The 14,416-nt window shown below is 44.6% G+C and overlaps 2 protein-coding genes across 2 annotated transcripts; one reads left to right on the forward strand and one right to left on the reverse strand.

Annotated features, from left to right (window-relative positions):
• Positions 1-5,772: 5,772 nt before the first annotated feature.
• Positions 5,773-7,163, reverse strand: LOC135368229 (U6 snRNA-associated Sm-like protein LSm2). Its single transcript, XM_064601381.1, has 4 exons — positions 6,959-7,163; positions 6,804-6,871; positions 6,627-6,717; positions 5,773-6,133 (listed from the first exon to the last, which is right to left on the reverse strand). The coding sequence occupies exons 1-4, from the start codon at positions 6,959-6,961 to the stop codon at positions 6,008-6,010; spliced, it is 288 nt and encodes a 95-aa protein (XP_064457451.1). The 5' UTR covers positions 6,962-7,163; the 3' UTR covers positions 5,773-6,007.
• Positions 7,164-7,412: 249 nt separating this feature from the next.
• LOC135368228 (proteasome subunit beta type-1-like) lies at positions 7,413-13,719 on the forward strand. The gene is made up of 6 exons (XM_064601380.1): positions 7,413-7,598; positions 7,730-7,837; positions 7,928-8,009; positions 10,159-10,288; positions 10,346-10,452; positions 13,421-13,719. Exons 1-6 carry the CDS (start codon positions 7,501-7,503, stop codon positions 13,604-13,606), a joined length of 711 nt encoding a protein of 236 aa, XP_064457450.1. The 5' UTR covers positions 7,413-7,500; the 3' UTR covers positions 13,607-13,719.
• The last annotated feature ends 697 nt before the right edge of the window (positions 13,720-14,416 follow it).

Consider the following 14,416-nt stretch of genomic DNA (forward strand, 5'->3'; position numbering starts at 1 on the left):
CTACGCTTCAGTGCCCCTTTAATATAGCCTGCAATGTCCGTGCCATAAGTTTTGCAAATGGTGAAACAGGTTTGAAGTAGTATACTTTTTTGGCACATACTCTCATTTGATATTCTGTTCTATTATTGTTCTGTATTTTTATGGAAGTAGTACACAATTTTGTATTTCATGGTCTGTCCACATGCCGTTTATGTTCACAAAGCTGTGAATGCACTCAAAAGCGTTGCAACACTTCACTCCCAAGTTATGCTGGACAAATGTTAAGGGCAATTAGGTGCACCGAAAACGGGCACAGTGAATACCGAAAACTCATCCAACTCCGAAACCGCTGCAGGCGTCTCCACCGGTGGGGCAATGCGGGAGGGGTCACGTGCTCACGGGGACCAACGGGAAGGGCCGTAGTTCATGCTGCTCTGATATCTGAGCTTAAGGGAGCAGTGAGACGACATTTAACGTAGCTCGAAATCCTCCCTCGTCTGTCAAGCTGTCCACCAGGAGTCGCCATGCAAAATATTTTCACTCTGTGGTGCTCCTGTTACCAGCGCAACATGTTCATGTTTATAAACATGAAACGCAAGGAACCTGCACCATCGAATTTACAAAAAATGGTTGAAAAAAACAGCTGCGGAGAGAATGCCCAGAGCTTTCCCCCGTCCAACCTTTGTTTTTTTGTTGTTTTTGTTTTGTTTTTAGCTGCATGTCACTGGTCACGTGAGGGGGAGTGGCGTACGTCACGACGGCTTCTAGTTCTGCGTTCCGCTTGCTCATCGTTCTTTCGCAGGAACTCGTGTTATGAACACTCTGCACAAAAAAAAGAAAAAAAAGATACAAAAAATTTTCGGTGGTCACCTCAGTGCTCCTTTAAAGCATGCGTATGTTCAAGGGTATGTAGAACAATACTATGGCGATCAGTACAATACGCGCACAATGCAAGGAGCCACATACTGTATGTGGAAGTGTCACAACCCCTGTGGTTGCGCCGTAGTTCTTAACTAGTGATGTTACAAACCTGTCGAGGTCCGAATTCATGAGGGTTCACAAAATTGGAACTTTCTTTACCCGAGATTCAACTGCTATGTATCCAGTAGCCGCAAATTGGTGTTATGTCCGTAATGTGATGATGCAATTCTGTTTAGTAAGTCGAAGGTGGTTTATTTGAGATTGTGTTAGCCTGAAAAATACCACCTGGAGATCTCTCTTGGATGGGTGGAACAAACATGTTGCAGGAACAAATTTCTTAACTTTTCCTGCGTGTGTGCAGTACATTCTTAACATCTGACTACAAACTCACTCTTGCAAATTACAAAAGTAACAGTATTTCTGACTTTTGACTAGAAAGTTCAAGCCCGTGAACCTTGGCGAATAATTCGAAACTTTCTCAAAGCACGCACACCAGCAGGTTCGGCTGTGAACCCCCAGATTCGCCAAAACGTTTGTGGCATCACTCTTCACCTTGAAAGAAAGGAGTACAAGAGGTAGAAGCATGCCCTGTTGGAAAGAATTCCAAAGAAATTACCTCCAGACTACTCAAACTGTAGCGTAATTGCTGCATTACGAAAAGAGATTGTCTCATGAAATGCTTTGAGGTGTGCAGTTAGTAGCTCTAGTTGGTCATAGCATCTCAGGCTCCAGGTGAAGATGACTGCTTACGATAATATCTCGGAAACTCTGCAAGGCGAGATGTTTCTGCCGAGGATGTACCTTATAGGACTTGGAATCTCTTCTGTAGCATCACAAACATGACATCTCGGTGGATTTGTGTTCACGGTTCTGCCGAATGTAGAGCACCACCGACTCATCTGTTGTGTGCCTGTCTCGCAAGTGCAAAACAGTGTGTGAAGAAAGTTTGTGTGTTTGTTTCAAGAGCAGTGCAGCAGCAGGTGAAATGGTCTCTCTTTCATGTTCATGCCCTTGCTCTCTGGTCCTGGTTATCGAGTGTTGCACATGTACATATTTTGTTTATATAGTGCAACTGTTTGTGTTGTTTGTATACATCTGTCCGTTTCATGCGAGAGTGGCGAAAGAATCTCAAATTTCAAGTTTAGTATTGAGCGTATACTATTGCTGTTCTCATGTACAAATCTAGGCATAGCTAGACTGATAAAAAAAAATGATAATGAGATCAAGTGACGCTACGAGCTGGAGAGAGGCGCAACTACGCGTGTCCCGAAGTGGTTAGCTGCTACATATTGTCAATTAATACTGCTAAGAAGTCTACTCGAAAGCTAGCACGTTTCAAGGAACAGTTAGGTTAGGTGTGCGCTGAGAAAGGAGCTATGTGCAGTTGTATATTTAAGAGATCTACTTTTCTAAACTTTACATGCAGTCTGCTCCACCGTGCATGGGTGTCTATCCTTCTAGTGAAAATGTGATCGCGACGACATAGCGTACGCTGCAAGTGTCGAGAGACTGCTCTTGTGAACAGCAAGACACTCGAGAAGAATGGACTGTCTCACGCTTAGGAAGGTAGGAACGGTAGATCAATTGCTTTGCACTGATGACTAAAAAAAAAAAAAGTGAATTGCTAGTCACTGCCTGCTAGAACACCGGTCAAGTTTCGTCACGAGACAGGTCTAAATGGCATTTCGGCTTCAATGCCCATCCTTAGATTGTGGTGTGTTGCCACAAAATGTTTGCCCACGAAATACTTATTCAGCAGCACAGTTACGAAGCAAATAGTGTATCGTTCGGAAATCTATATCATATTCAAATGGCTGTACTGAACACTCTTCTGCTTTGCCCAGTGAGGTTGTACTGGAGGAATGCGTTGCTCAAAATGGCATAAATTCGAAGTTACTTGACAGCAATGTTTGCCTACCCCCCTCCCCGCCTCCCCTCTTTGATGCGCGTGCACTCCCCATGTTGTAGCGTGTTGCACTTTGACCATACAGTGACATTGTTGAGGTCCTTGTTTCTATGGGAACAGTAGCCGGACTACTTTCAGTTGGCATTTGTAGTGCAGACTTGTATTAAAATTGTTGGCTGCAGCCAATGATTCTTCTTATGCAAGTTCAGTCCAATTTCGGCAATGAACTACAGCGAGCCCTCATTATTATGACCATGGTCGTTCCCGAAAATTTTGGTCATAATGCGGAATTGTCGTATTAACGGGAGGGATTTGCAGAGGTTTCACAGCACTGTTCCCCAAGAGTATGGTCGTAAAGCGCGTATGTCAGATTACCTGGGGTCATATTAACGAGGGTTCACTGTATCAGTGTATTCACACGAGCGACATTCCCCGCAGAAGACGCGAGAAACGTCGTAGCTTTCTGAGCGCGAGCACTCAACGTCCAGCGTTCACGTACACTGCTAACCGTGGGGATTCTGTAGCAGACGACAGGAAAGACTGTGTCGTCTGCGAAGTGTCGTCTGCTAAGTGCGTAGTACGCCACTCCCGATATTCCGCACCGTGCGAATGCTCACGTAACACGGGACGGAACTTAGTCCCTGTGAGCAGTGTTTTTTGCTTTTTCTTCCACTAGAATCTTCCGCGAGAATGTCGCTAGTCTGAGTACGCAGTACGAGCATAAAAATACCGTATTTACTCGCACAATTGACGCGCCTTTTAAATAAAAAATCTCTGTGCCATAGGGAGGGTGCCGATCGTGCTGGCAACACTGACGCTCGCTCAATGCCACGCGGTTGCGCCAGCGTTGAAGCTAACGTCGGATTGTGAGTAAAAAGTATATTTATGCTGATTGTGCAATCGCGTTAATTAGGCGAGTAAATACAGCATTTGTGCGTGTGTGTCGCTTGATTTATTTGCTCGCTCATGCAGACGGCACGGAAGTTCGCCCGAACCCCTCCAGTAATTTTGACAAATCGTCGCCTACGCTTGCTCTGTTAACAGCGAGGAGAGTGCTGATGTAACTTTCAGTGATGTGATTGAGAACTGATTAGTAAGTGTGTGCAAAACAAAGCAAGAAAGAAGAACTCTGTCTTTCGTGAACACTTCCTCGCATCACGCACACTCACCCAAGACGATGAAACTAATGGTTGTGGCTGTTTAATATATGTATTATTTCTTGATAAACCATGTAGGGAGTAGTGGATTTGCTGCCATGCCATACAAGAGGAAAGTTCTGTCCTTGGATAGGGGGTTGAGGGGATCCATTTTCTCGTGAGCTTGTTCTCTGCCTTACCTCTCCAGTTTGACTGCCCCAATACATAGAATGGACAAAGTAGTTTTTGAAAACTCTTAATAAACACAACTTTACTTGGACAGCGAGGTGTCATCTGTACCTTTCTGCGCTGGAGGAACGGGAGTGCTACGCGTGGGCACTTTGGAGAGACCTTTCAGTAGCGGAGATGGATATGTTAAGACTAGAGCCTGAAGTTTTAGGGTTTAACCCGATTATTTCCCGAATTTGCACTCCGAATTGAAGGTTGCCACTTTAGGGTGAAGCCCGATTTTTTACCGGGCACATTGCCCTCACTGAAACGTCTGTAGGAATCGTATGAGCAATAGACCCCGATTTCTCCCCAAATTTGGCACGCTGGAAGTCTTTCCACCCGAATTTGCGTGAATTTAGAGCACATGCCGATTTCCCCGATTTTTACCTCCGGAATTTGGAAAAAAATATTTCCCGGAAACTTCAGGCTATAGTTAAACAGTTTGCCTATGCAGGGGAAAGGGTAAAGTTTGGAGAAGCCACGTGACAAAGTGTCCGTCTTCTCAAGGTAGCAACAAGGAGGTATTCGTGTCCGGCATGTGTCCATAGAACAAACAGTGTGTGCCTCACCTTGAACTGTCCCTTTTTTCTCAAACAAATGTCACCCCTTTACTTGGAAGAGGTACCAGTGAGGTCGCTCCACGAGGAAAAGAGGGAAACTAGGGAGCTGCGCAGATAGCTGACTTACCTGCAAGGTGTATTGGTTCTTGTGACACAGGAATATTTGGGTTTACAAAGCTGAGAACATTGTCAAGCAGAGATTCAGTGAGAAATGTAGAATTGTGGCTCCTAGGGAGGGAGAACTCTGTGCACACCGAGGCGTTCACGTGGGCCCTCCAAGCGAACCAAGTTGGGCTGCATTTGGGAGCGCTTCGAGGCGTTTACATGAGCGTACCGGGACCGCTAACCTGGTTCGATTCGCTTTAAGCGGTCCCATGTAAACGGGGTCAATGACACTGGCTTACCTCACCAGAATTTCCTTGAAGTACAGAGAAACCTTTACAGTCCTTTTTCAAGTGATGGGTAAGTGACGAGGCTGCGTAAAATCTAGTCTCTAGGCTCCGTCTGCAAGGTGACCACATTGAACATTTTGGTGTTACGGGTCAGTGTAGGGTTGAATTAATATAAATTAAAATTTTGGCTTAGTTAAATAATATGAATTAAAATCAATTTATGAGATACAGAAACCGCAAATTTAAGCTTTCCCTCTCTCCCCCAAGAAGCACGACAATGCAGACACCCCTCTGATTAGTCTCCTCAAATAGTCTCCTGCGGAAGGCCTCCAGCGATGATTATTAGACAAATCATTTGAGGAGACCGATGAGAGTCTGCTCAGCACTGTTGGCCACCTTGAGAGAGGAGCAGGGAAAAGCATAAATTATGGTTTCTGCTGCTCGTAAATCACGACACAACTGATGCATCCAATTCCATTTGTGTCGACATAACAGCATCTTCCATTCTGCGAGGAGCAATTTCTGCATTTTAGTGTCCGTTTAAGTCTGGCCACTGTGTGCGATGATCCGGAGTTTCAAAAACAGTGTCTAGACTGTACATCTCGTCTTCCATTCGTATTTTCCAAAACAACACTTAGCACAACAGATGTCTCGACAGTTTGGTTTATTAATCGATGCTCAAAGATTCACACTGTTTTCGTCTTGTGCTCACAAGACATCCACAGCAGCTCTTAAACAAAATGGTGTCAATAATCCAAACCGTATTAAATTACATTCTTATGGGATATGTACAAAAGAGAAGCCCACAGTCTCTTAGCCTCGAGAATGCATTGCTGATGAGAAAGTCTGGTTGCAAAATGGCAGCTTCTCGAAGCACGCTCATCAAGGCTTACTTTGCGTTGCCTCCTTTCTTGCTGCATCTTGAAGCAACTGTGTGTCAACTTCGTCCGCAGGAAGTTGCACGTAACGAACCACGGAACCACGGATGAAGCAGTTCTTTACGGAGAGCTGCACCAAAGATAAAGTAAACGTGAGCTTGAACAAATAGCACTCAGAGTGCAATAGTTCAAAAACTGTTAGCGCAATCTGACTGCGATCACCTTAGGGCTTGGCTTCGCTGCCCCAGCCTAACCTGACCTCACTAAAGTAACATAGGCTAACTTGATTAAACACTATATTGAGCATTTCCCAACATCACCGCCTCCTCCTCACTACTACCGCTGGTAGAAGTGTTGTTGCCCTAGTTTAGCCAAGCAATCAAAAGTTACGGTATAACGTCTGGCAAACACACATTGCCAAAGGTGACGCTGGTAGTTGGCGCACACTACAGATAAACTGCTCTGCACTATCTCCAACTGAAATGGCAGCGACAATAACGTAAGAGTCCATGACTAAGACATTATATCTACGCAGAAACGGTATTTTTCAGTTCTGCTGTGGTGTATAGCAGTTGTAATGTCCAGTGCGCAATTTAATCGGTGTTTTGGAGAGTAGCACTTGCCATGTGGGGGTACTTCTCCGTGTCCGTGACGCTGATGTCTGTGAGCTTGATATTCAGGTATTGGTCCACTGAATGCAGCGTACCGCATATACTGAAATTAAAAGAGTAGGCAGTGTTCGTCAGTACTCTCGTAACGTAGTTTCCAGAATTTGCAATACAAGGCAACCTCAAGAATACCTCAAGTCGTTTTTCAGCTCCACAACAACATCTTTTCCCACGAGAGATTTGAAGAAAGAGTAGAACAACTGTAAGGAGCGAGTACATAGATAGCTATATTGAGGAAACTGACCACAAAAATGAAGTTGCAATCAAAAATTTTGCGTAAAGCGTACCATTTTCACCCGCCGGCTTGTTTGAGTGTGTGCTTGTGTTGACAGCAGTGGTATTGAGGTATTCACAGGCGTAGTTTCGAATCATCACATGCGCTCTTTTTTTATGCATTATTAATTTTATACCAGCATCATACATATTAATTTAATATAAGTTTATATCATATTTAGAAACTGATCCAGCAACGAAGTGCAATGCACACACACTTATACGAAGCTTTTACGAATGACTGGAAACTTTTAACACGTTATGCCGTCCGTTATCCTGTTTCACCCGATTTCTTCCGCGATGAGAGATTAACACCAGGTTTCACGGCCTTCACGATAAGCAGGTAACATTATACTACACGCTTTTAAGCTGGTTTAGTCAACTAAGTTTTGCGAATTTTTTTAATGAATTACATTGGTTTTTCTTGTCTAGGAACCATAATAGCTGCGTTCATGCGCAAGACAACAGTCTGATCAAGGTAGCATTTAGGTCGGTGCTCGCCTCCACTTTCTTCAGTCGTTCATCCACTGCAGAAAAGTTATTCGACATCGAAGAAATGGCAGGGCCGGCTTTGTTCAACCAGGAGATGCCCATGTTGATGGCACAAGGGATGCCCAAACAACATAAATTCAGCCCGTACTCGGACAACGGCGGGTACGTGTCCATTTAATGTTGTCTAGAGCACCGTGGTGTAGAGTTTGTGCTTGTCATCTTCCCGATTGCGCGTTCTGTCTTTCGATCCTGCTTATCCGGGCCCGTACTGAAATCTGGTGTACGTTTTGCAGGAGTCTTGTCGCAGTTGCAGGCAGTGATTTTGTTGTCATTGCATCCGATAGTCGACTGAGCACTGGATACAGCATTTACACGAGGGAGCAGTCGAAACTCTTCAAGTTGTAAGTTGGATATGGAACTGCAAGAATCAGTTCAGTCTTTCTACGCCAGTGTCGCATACTGCATGAAACTCCGCTTGATTCCGTTCACAGGTCTGACAAGTGCGTTCTAGGCTCTGGAGGATGCTGGTGCGATGTCCTGACATTCACGCGGTTTTTAGAAGCACGTATGAAGGTAAAGTTCACCCTTTCTTGAATAGTAATAAACTTCGCGTGCTTTTGTATGTGGTTCATTACGTAGGGCATCCTGTTGCCATTATTTTACATTTATATGAAAACGAGAGGGAAGAAATAAAAGTCGTTGCACTGCCGACCCTTCAGATCCACACTTTCAATGGCTCTAAATCATCTACACTGTCGCCTTCTCACTATTGCTTGGACCATGACCAAATCTAGCCCGAAAACTTGAAAGCACTTTTAAAGTTTTTAGACACCGTAGGACTTCGGTCTTCCCTGTGAGGGAGCTCGTTATTCCATTCCACCACATTACCACCAGGGGCCCTATCCTCGTCAAAACTAATCGACCTCGATTACTTTACGTCACCAGCTGTATGGTGGGGCTACCACGAAATACTCTACTAAATATAATAATAATACTCTACTAAATATAATAATAATACTCTACTAAAAATAATAATAAGAAAAAGCTCAAGCTCGTGATTTAAAGCGCGAACTGATTCCTTATAAACGCGTTCACGGCTTGCGCCACACTGTCGGTCTGATCCTTTGCATGATCCTTTGTTGGTTTTGTCGCCTGCTGCCGTGCCACGTGTTGTCAGCGCTGTCTCACGGCGACATACCGCAGCTATAAATGTTAAGTACAATCACGGTGTCACACAAACATTCACGTCTTCCACACTTGTAGGTCATGAATAATGACAACAGCAAAAATAGGAAATTACTAGTATGCTTTTTCGCACATTTTCCACAAAATTCAGTTTTACACTCGAAGAGTTTTCCCGTTTCTGACGTCAAAGAACCGAAGCAACAATGCAGGGCGGGCATATCACATGTACAGCCACTGTATCACAGGTGTGGCCTTCGGGTTCTCAGGAGGAAACACCGATAAGGCGGATGGCATCCCAAGATAACACGTTGGGTCACTGGTTAATAAAAAGTGTCAACCACTTTTAATACTCACGCCTTTTTCGATTGTGCACCAATGACAGAAGAGACCTAAAGTACCGTATTTTCACGCGTATTAGCCGCGGCTTATGCGTGATTTATTTTTTTCGCGGACGCTCTGCGGCTTATCCGTGGGTGCGGCTTATCTGGTGACTATTTTTCCCTGGTACTTTCCCCATACCCCGGGTTAAACAAAAGGGCCGACAGTGCCTCATGTTTTTTGGAACAGGACCGCCCTGCCAGTGCATGAACAATACCGAACAGGGGCGGGTCCACTACACATTCGAGTGGACTAACCCGTCAATCCACGAAAAACACGCAACAAGGGCACAGTCTGATCTTAGTAGAACTGACCTCCTTTGTTATACATCATGCCGACACCGGAATGTGGACAGGGTTTATGGCCTTCCCTACGGTTTCCTTTGTCGGTAGACACCCAGGGGGGTTCAATACACCTGACATCGGGATAAAACGTGGTCAGCTAAGCGTCAGTTCTCATTTGACGAGAGCAGCAGCATTCGTGGACACGGGCACGGCAGTTAGAGGTGAGGCATGGCTCCAACGCTGAGGCACAGCCACGACAGCGGCTTCAAACTAAACGTCGTCGACTTTGCGGACACGTACGGGAACAGGGCAGTTGGCAGGGAGTACGGCGCTGACGAGCGTTGAGCGTCTCTGTTGATTTTGTATGTGCATCACTGGTTTAGCGCACAAAGTAGTCGCGTCGTATTACCTGCGGCTTATCTGCGAGTGCGGCTTATCTGCAAAAACATTTTCAAAATGTATCTAAAAACGAGTCCTGCAGCTTATCTACGGTGCGGCTAATACGCGTGAAAATACAGTAATCGAGGTTGATTACTTTGCCGAAGATACGGCCCCAGCAGTGGGGTAGAGTACTGCCCCTGGTGATGAAACTCAAATAAAGTTGTTGTTCATTGCAGAAGAAATATTTGTTCCGGTAAAAATAGCATAGATGCGGTCAGCCAACTTTTAAACCGGAAATTAAGAACATCCTAGTGTCTTCAACGAATGAGACAACTGAAAGAGCAGAATTCGCGCAGTTCCATTAACCTCTCGTGCAGGAGTTCCTCACTGCGGGAAAATTTGTCCGTCCTCTGTCCATGACCGCTAAAATTGTTGAGTGGTGCACGTGAGTCCGACCCCAATCAGTGTTGCAGCACACCTTTTTACCTTTGTAGATGTACCTTCATGAGCACAACAAGCCGATGAGCACTCCAGCAGCAGCTCAGCTGATCAGCACCATGTTGTACTACAAGCGATTCTTCCCTTACTACATATCCAACATTCTGGCCGGGTTAGACGAGGACGGTGAGGGACACGTAGCTAGTGATAGGGAGGTGTTGTACCAAATTCGGACTGTTTCAGGAAAGGGATGTATCTTTTCCTACGATCCCGTCGGCCACTGCGAACAGAAGGAGTACAGGGCCGGTGGATCGTCGAGTGCCATGCTCCAGCCGTTACTGGACAACCAGGTCTGAGAAAATATGGGCCATATTCCTAGCATTAATTGAACCTCTGTATGCAATAAGGGGATAAGTAGATAGTAAATAATAAGGGGATCCCCTTTTTATTATTTTTGCTGCGATGACATCTACATACCAGTATGCACCTGTGAATGAAAATTTAGGACCTTATTGTGATTTGCTGGCCCGCTACAGCATTGTGAAAGACGGGAAATGCATGTGTGCCAATGGGACAGACAATCAGATCAGGCCCCTTTTCTCGGTTTGTGATTTTTGGACTTATCCCCTTATTGCATACAGAGGTTCAATTGTGGGACGATCAAAATGAGTTCCTACTATTCTGTGTCCAGATAAGGACACCAAATTCTGGACTATCTCGGTTCCAATGACATCGGGACCCTTCCGGTGTTTATTTTTTTTAATAACTTTTTTCTTCACGGAGTGCATACTTTGCACAACAGCTCGTTATTTCAATGTTTTATTGGTGCTTCTTTGTTTTTTTATTTATTTCAAGCTTCGACTTTTTTTGGTCTTGACAGCTCTAAGCTTTTACCTGCCGTATTCCAGTGACCTGTTTTGCAATGATAAGGAGTTCTCTGGTTCATTTCTTCATTTGTTTTTATTCCACTGGAACGATTATTTAATGGGCAAAGGGAGGTCCTGCAGCAGAGCTAGAGGAAACGGCCAGTTAACTCAGTGCCAGACACTACTACACATTAGCATCATTATGTATGTACATTGCACACGTAACATTAATGGGGCATCATTATACGCACTTATTTTTTACGTGCTTCTCACGCAGGATTCCATTGCAAACAACAAAGCAACAAGGGAAAGGATAGTTTACATTGCACTTCCCACGTCCTTTGATATTTCCTTGAGAAAATTTGTGGTTCATCATACATAGAAGGCGGTGGAGATTCCTTAGAAATGTATAATCTTCCATGCCTTGTTGCTTCCTGGCTCGAGTTGTACGCCCTAGCGATTATTACAACAATGCTTTGTGCTGGAAGATGATAATCGCAGAAGATGAATGTGACTTTACAATAGCACAGCTCATAATCTCTGCGTATGTAAGTGCACATTGTCTTAACATGGGGGAACTAATGTTTAGCAATGTTATCAAACTTTATTTTAATGCACGCTTATGAGTGTGCCACGCGACCCGGATGTTTTCGGATCGATTCGGGTTAAACCCGAATTTTACAGATTTCGTTCGGGGGGCTAAATATCGGGCGGATACGGGTTTAACCCTAAAAAGTCAGGCCCCAATTATTAGTGGTTCTGAGCAAGTTTGTACAGAAATCTTGCTAAGGTCCTAACGTTAAGGAAGATCCTTTCCACAGCTTTGATGGTGCATTTTGTACAAGCTAGAAGACAACAAAGCTTACGGCTGTAGCACACGCTGCACTGAGGGAAGTTCCTTGAGGTTAGGTTCCCAGTGCAATTTCTGGAGATATGGGGGCCTCGGCTTGGGGTCAGAAGGCGCTCTCCTGGAGGAGCGACACGAATGACCGTCAGATCTGCGTTATTTCCAGGACGATTTCCTCGCGTTTTATTGGCTCGTCCGCCTTCCTGAAAAACGGTGGCAGGGGCAGATGTTGTCAACTTCTATTTCCCATGATTAATAATTTTGTCAGTGAAAATCAAGGGAGACAACGCTCCAGGAGGTTGCTGGTGCAGCTATAACAAGGCCCACTTGACGTAGACTATATCGCCATTTATTGTAATTGAAGAGGGTTAATATAAACCCCCTGTGTAACTTCCATGTCACGTGGAGATACAATTTTTGCTGTTTCTTTTTTTTTTATGCAACGTGAGGCGTGTAAATTTCCGCGACGTACATTTGGTAATCGTCTGAATACGCATAATTTTGTCTAGAGTGGCACTTTGATGTGTATACATTAATCCACTGTTCTACGTTCATCTCCCAAGTTGCTCGTAATTTTTTTAGCATCGAGCATTCAAACCATATTTTACTTAGAGACATCACTAACCTGTCGTGGTTCAAATTCACAAAAAAGTACGAGAAATTACAACTTTTGTTTGGGAAGTTTTGCAGAGGTTTTTCGACTGTTCGTCCGTCTCTCCCGATTCTGAAAGCACACGTTTTCAGCCTCGAGAAGCTTCCACTTATTGGTGTTATGTCTGTAACACGAGTCTGTGTAATTATTTAGTAAGTTAAAGTACGTTTATTTGAGCTTGTGTTGTTCGGATGAAAAATTGGAAAAATCTGCGCGGCAGAAAGAACGTGTTGCACGAGCAAATCCCTTTTTCATTTCTCCGCACATTCGATCACAAACTCACTTTCGTGAATTGTAAAAGCTATATCAATAACAATATTAGTAAATTTTTATTCGAAACTCCCAAGTCTGCAAATGTTTGCGAGCCTTGGTGACTCCGTCCGGAAATTCCAAAGTTTGTCGAATCCATGCCCTACTAGATTATAATGACCACGACGTAATCGGCAGTCCCTATATCGCAACCCATCCGCACAACCCGCTAGGGGCGCTACACATCGGCCCGCGAGATCTACATCACGATTGGACAGTGGAAATTTGAATTTTGAACGCGCAGAAGCTGACGTACGGCTACCGTAGCAGACGACAGCAACAGCTCCTACGAGAATGCATAGAAATGATGATGATGATGATGATCAGCTTTTGAAAGATGCATCTCTCGTGGGACATCCACCGGTTGTACAAGAATACTAAGGTAAGCCGAAGTGCAAAGTATTGCAGAAATTGAGGAAGCAATAACCGGGCCGATAAGTGGCGCCACCACCAGCTTCCAACAAGGGGTCCACATGGGAAGGGGTCCACATGACATGGTCGCTATAATCTGGTAGGTCGTGGTAGAATCATGCACACCAGCGGAGTCGACTGCAAACCTTGGGCCCGCAAAAATTTTGTCGCGTCACTAGTTTCAGCTGCTCATAAAATGCCACCTTCTTTTTTTCTGTCTTTTCCCGCTGAAGATTGGCTTCAAGAACATGGAAGGAGCCAAGCCGGAACCACCCACGAAGGAACGTGCCGTCAGCATCGTTAAGGATGCCTTCATCTCTGCTGCGGAACGTGACATCTACACGGGAGACTCTGTTGTAATTGTTGTAATTGACAAAGATGGAATCCACGAAGAGAAGTTCCCCTTGCGCAGAGATTGAGATGTCAGTTGAGTTTTGGCAAGTGCCACTTAAATTGGGAAATTAAAAGTGTGCCGGTCAAACAAACATCTCATCTTTCTGGCAAATGGAAAAGTGGCGCAATTGACAAATTTGGAGGATAAACTGTTTCATTTTATTCTTTCACGAGTTGTAACACGCATACGCTAACGCGCAAAAAATGGTTATAAATATGCGCATGCGTTGAAACAGGGTGTTTCTAGTCTGTCGAGATTTTGTAATGTCATACGTGTACTCCTACGGATTAGGGATGGACAGGATAACGGATGTATTACAGTTTCCATTTTTTATTAGTCAATCCGGACCGATTCCAGCCTTTTAATTTTGTTTCTGTTAGTTTCATTACTGTTTCCAGTAACAAAGTGGTTCTTGCCGAGCTGGGAATGGGTGCTGCGCTCCGTCAGGTGTCGGCACCTCTTTTTTGCACAAGTGGTGTTTCAGCGTACACTACCCCTCAAGCAATCTTGTTTTGGTGGAATTGTACATATTCCGAGACTCAAAAAAGAAACCTGTAGTGGCATGTTTGCATCCAGAATGGTGCACCTGCTCAGATCCTCAGTCCACAAACCTACATCGGTACTGCACAACAGCACCTGACAACCCCCACCCCACAACAGCACAGCACCCTCTGTTTTTTGTTTTTAATTCAGTGTTCACACTGCAAAGCAACTGCAGCTATGAGTGAATATATGAGGAATATAAGGTATATCATAGCAGATGACATCTGCATCAAAATATTCCAGCATTCTGCTAATGGTCTGCATAATATGCTTCTGCCCCGTGAGCAGTTTT

The sequence above is a fragment of the Ornithodoros turicata genome, chromosome 9 (genome assembly GCF_037126465.1).
Source record: "Ornithodoros turicata isolate Travis chromosome 9, ASM3712646v1, whole genome shotgun sequence".
NCBI classification, from domain to species: domain Eukaryota; kingdom Metazoa; phylum Arthropoda; class Arachnida; order Ixodida; family Argasidae; genus Ornithodoros; species Ornithodoros turicata.

What these genes read in the sequence shown, in the direction of transcription:
- LOC135368228 (XM_064601380.1), top strand. Translation starts at nt 7,501, where the DNA reads ATGGCAGGGCCGGCTTTGTTCAACCAGGAGATGCCCATGTTGATGGCA. An exon ending in CCGTACTCGGACAACGGCGG is followed by an intron (nt 7,599 to 7,729) that starts GTACGTGTCCAT and finishes TACGTTTTGCAG; the next exon opens with GAGTCTTGTCGCAGTTGCAG. An exon ending in CAGTCGAAACTCTTCAAGTT is followed by an intron (nt 7,838 to 7,927) that starts GTAAGTTGGATA and finishes TTCCGTTCACAG; the next exon opens with GTCTGACAAGTGCGTTCTAG.
- LOC135368229 (XM_064601381.1), bottom strand. An exon ending in GAGCTGAAAAACGACTTGAG is followed by an intron (nt 6,718 to 6,803) that starts GTATTCTTGAGG and finishes TTTTAATTTCAG; the next exon opens with TATATGCGGTACGCTGCATT. An exon ending in CGGAGAAGTACCCCCACATG is followed by an intron (nt 6,134 to 6,626) that starts GCAAGTGCTACT and finishes TCTTTGGTGCAG; the next exon opens with CTCTCCGTAAAGAACTGCTT.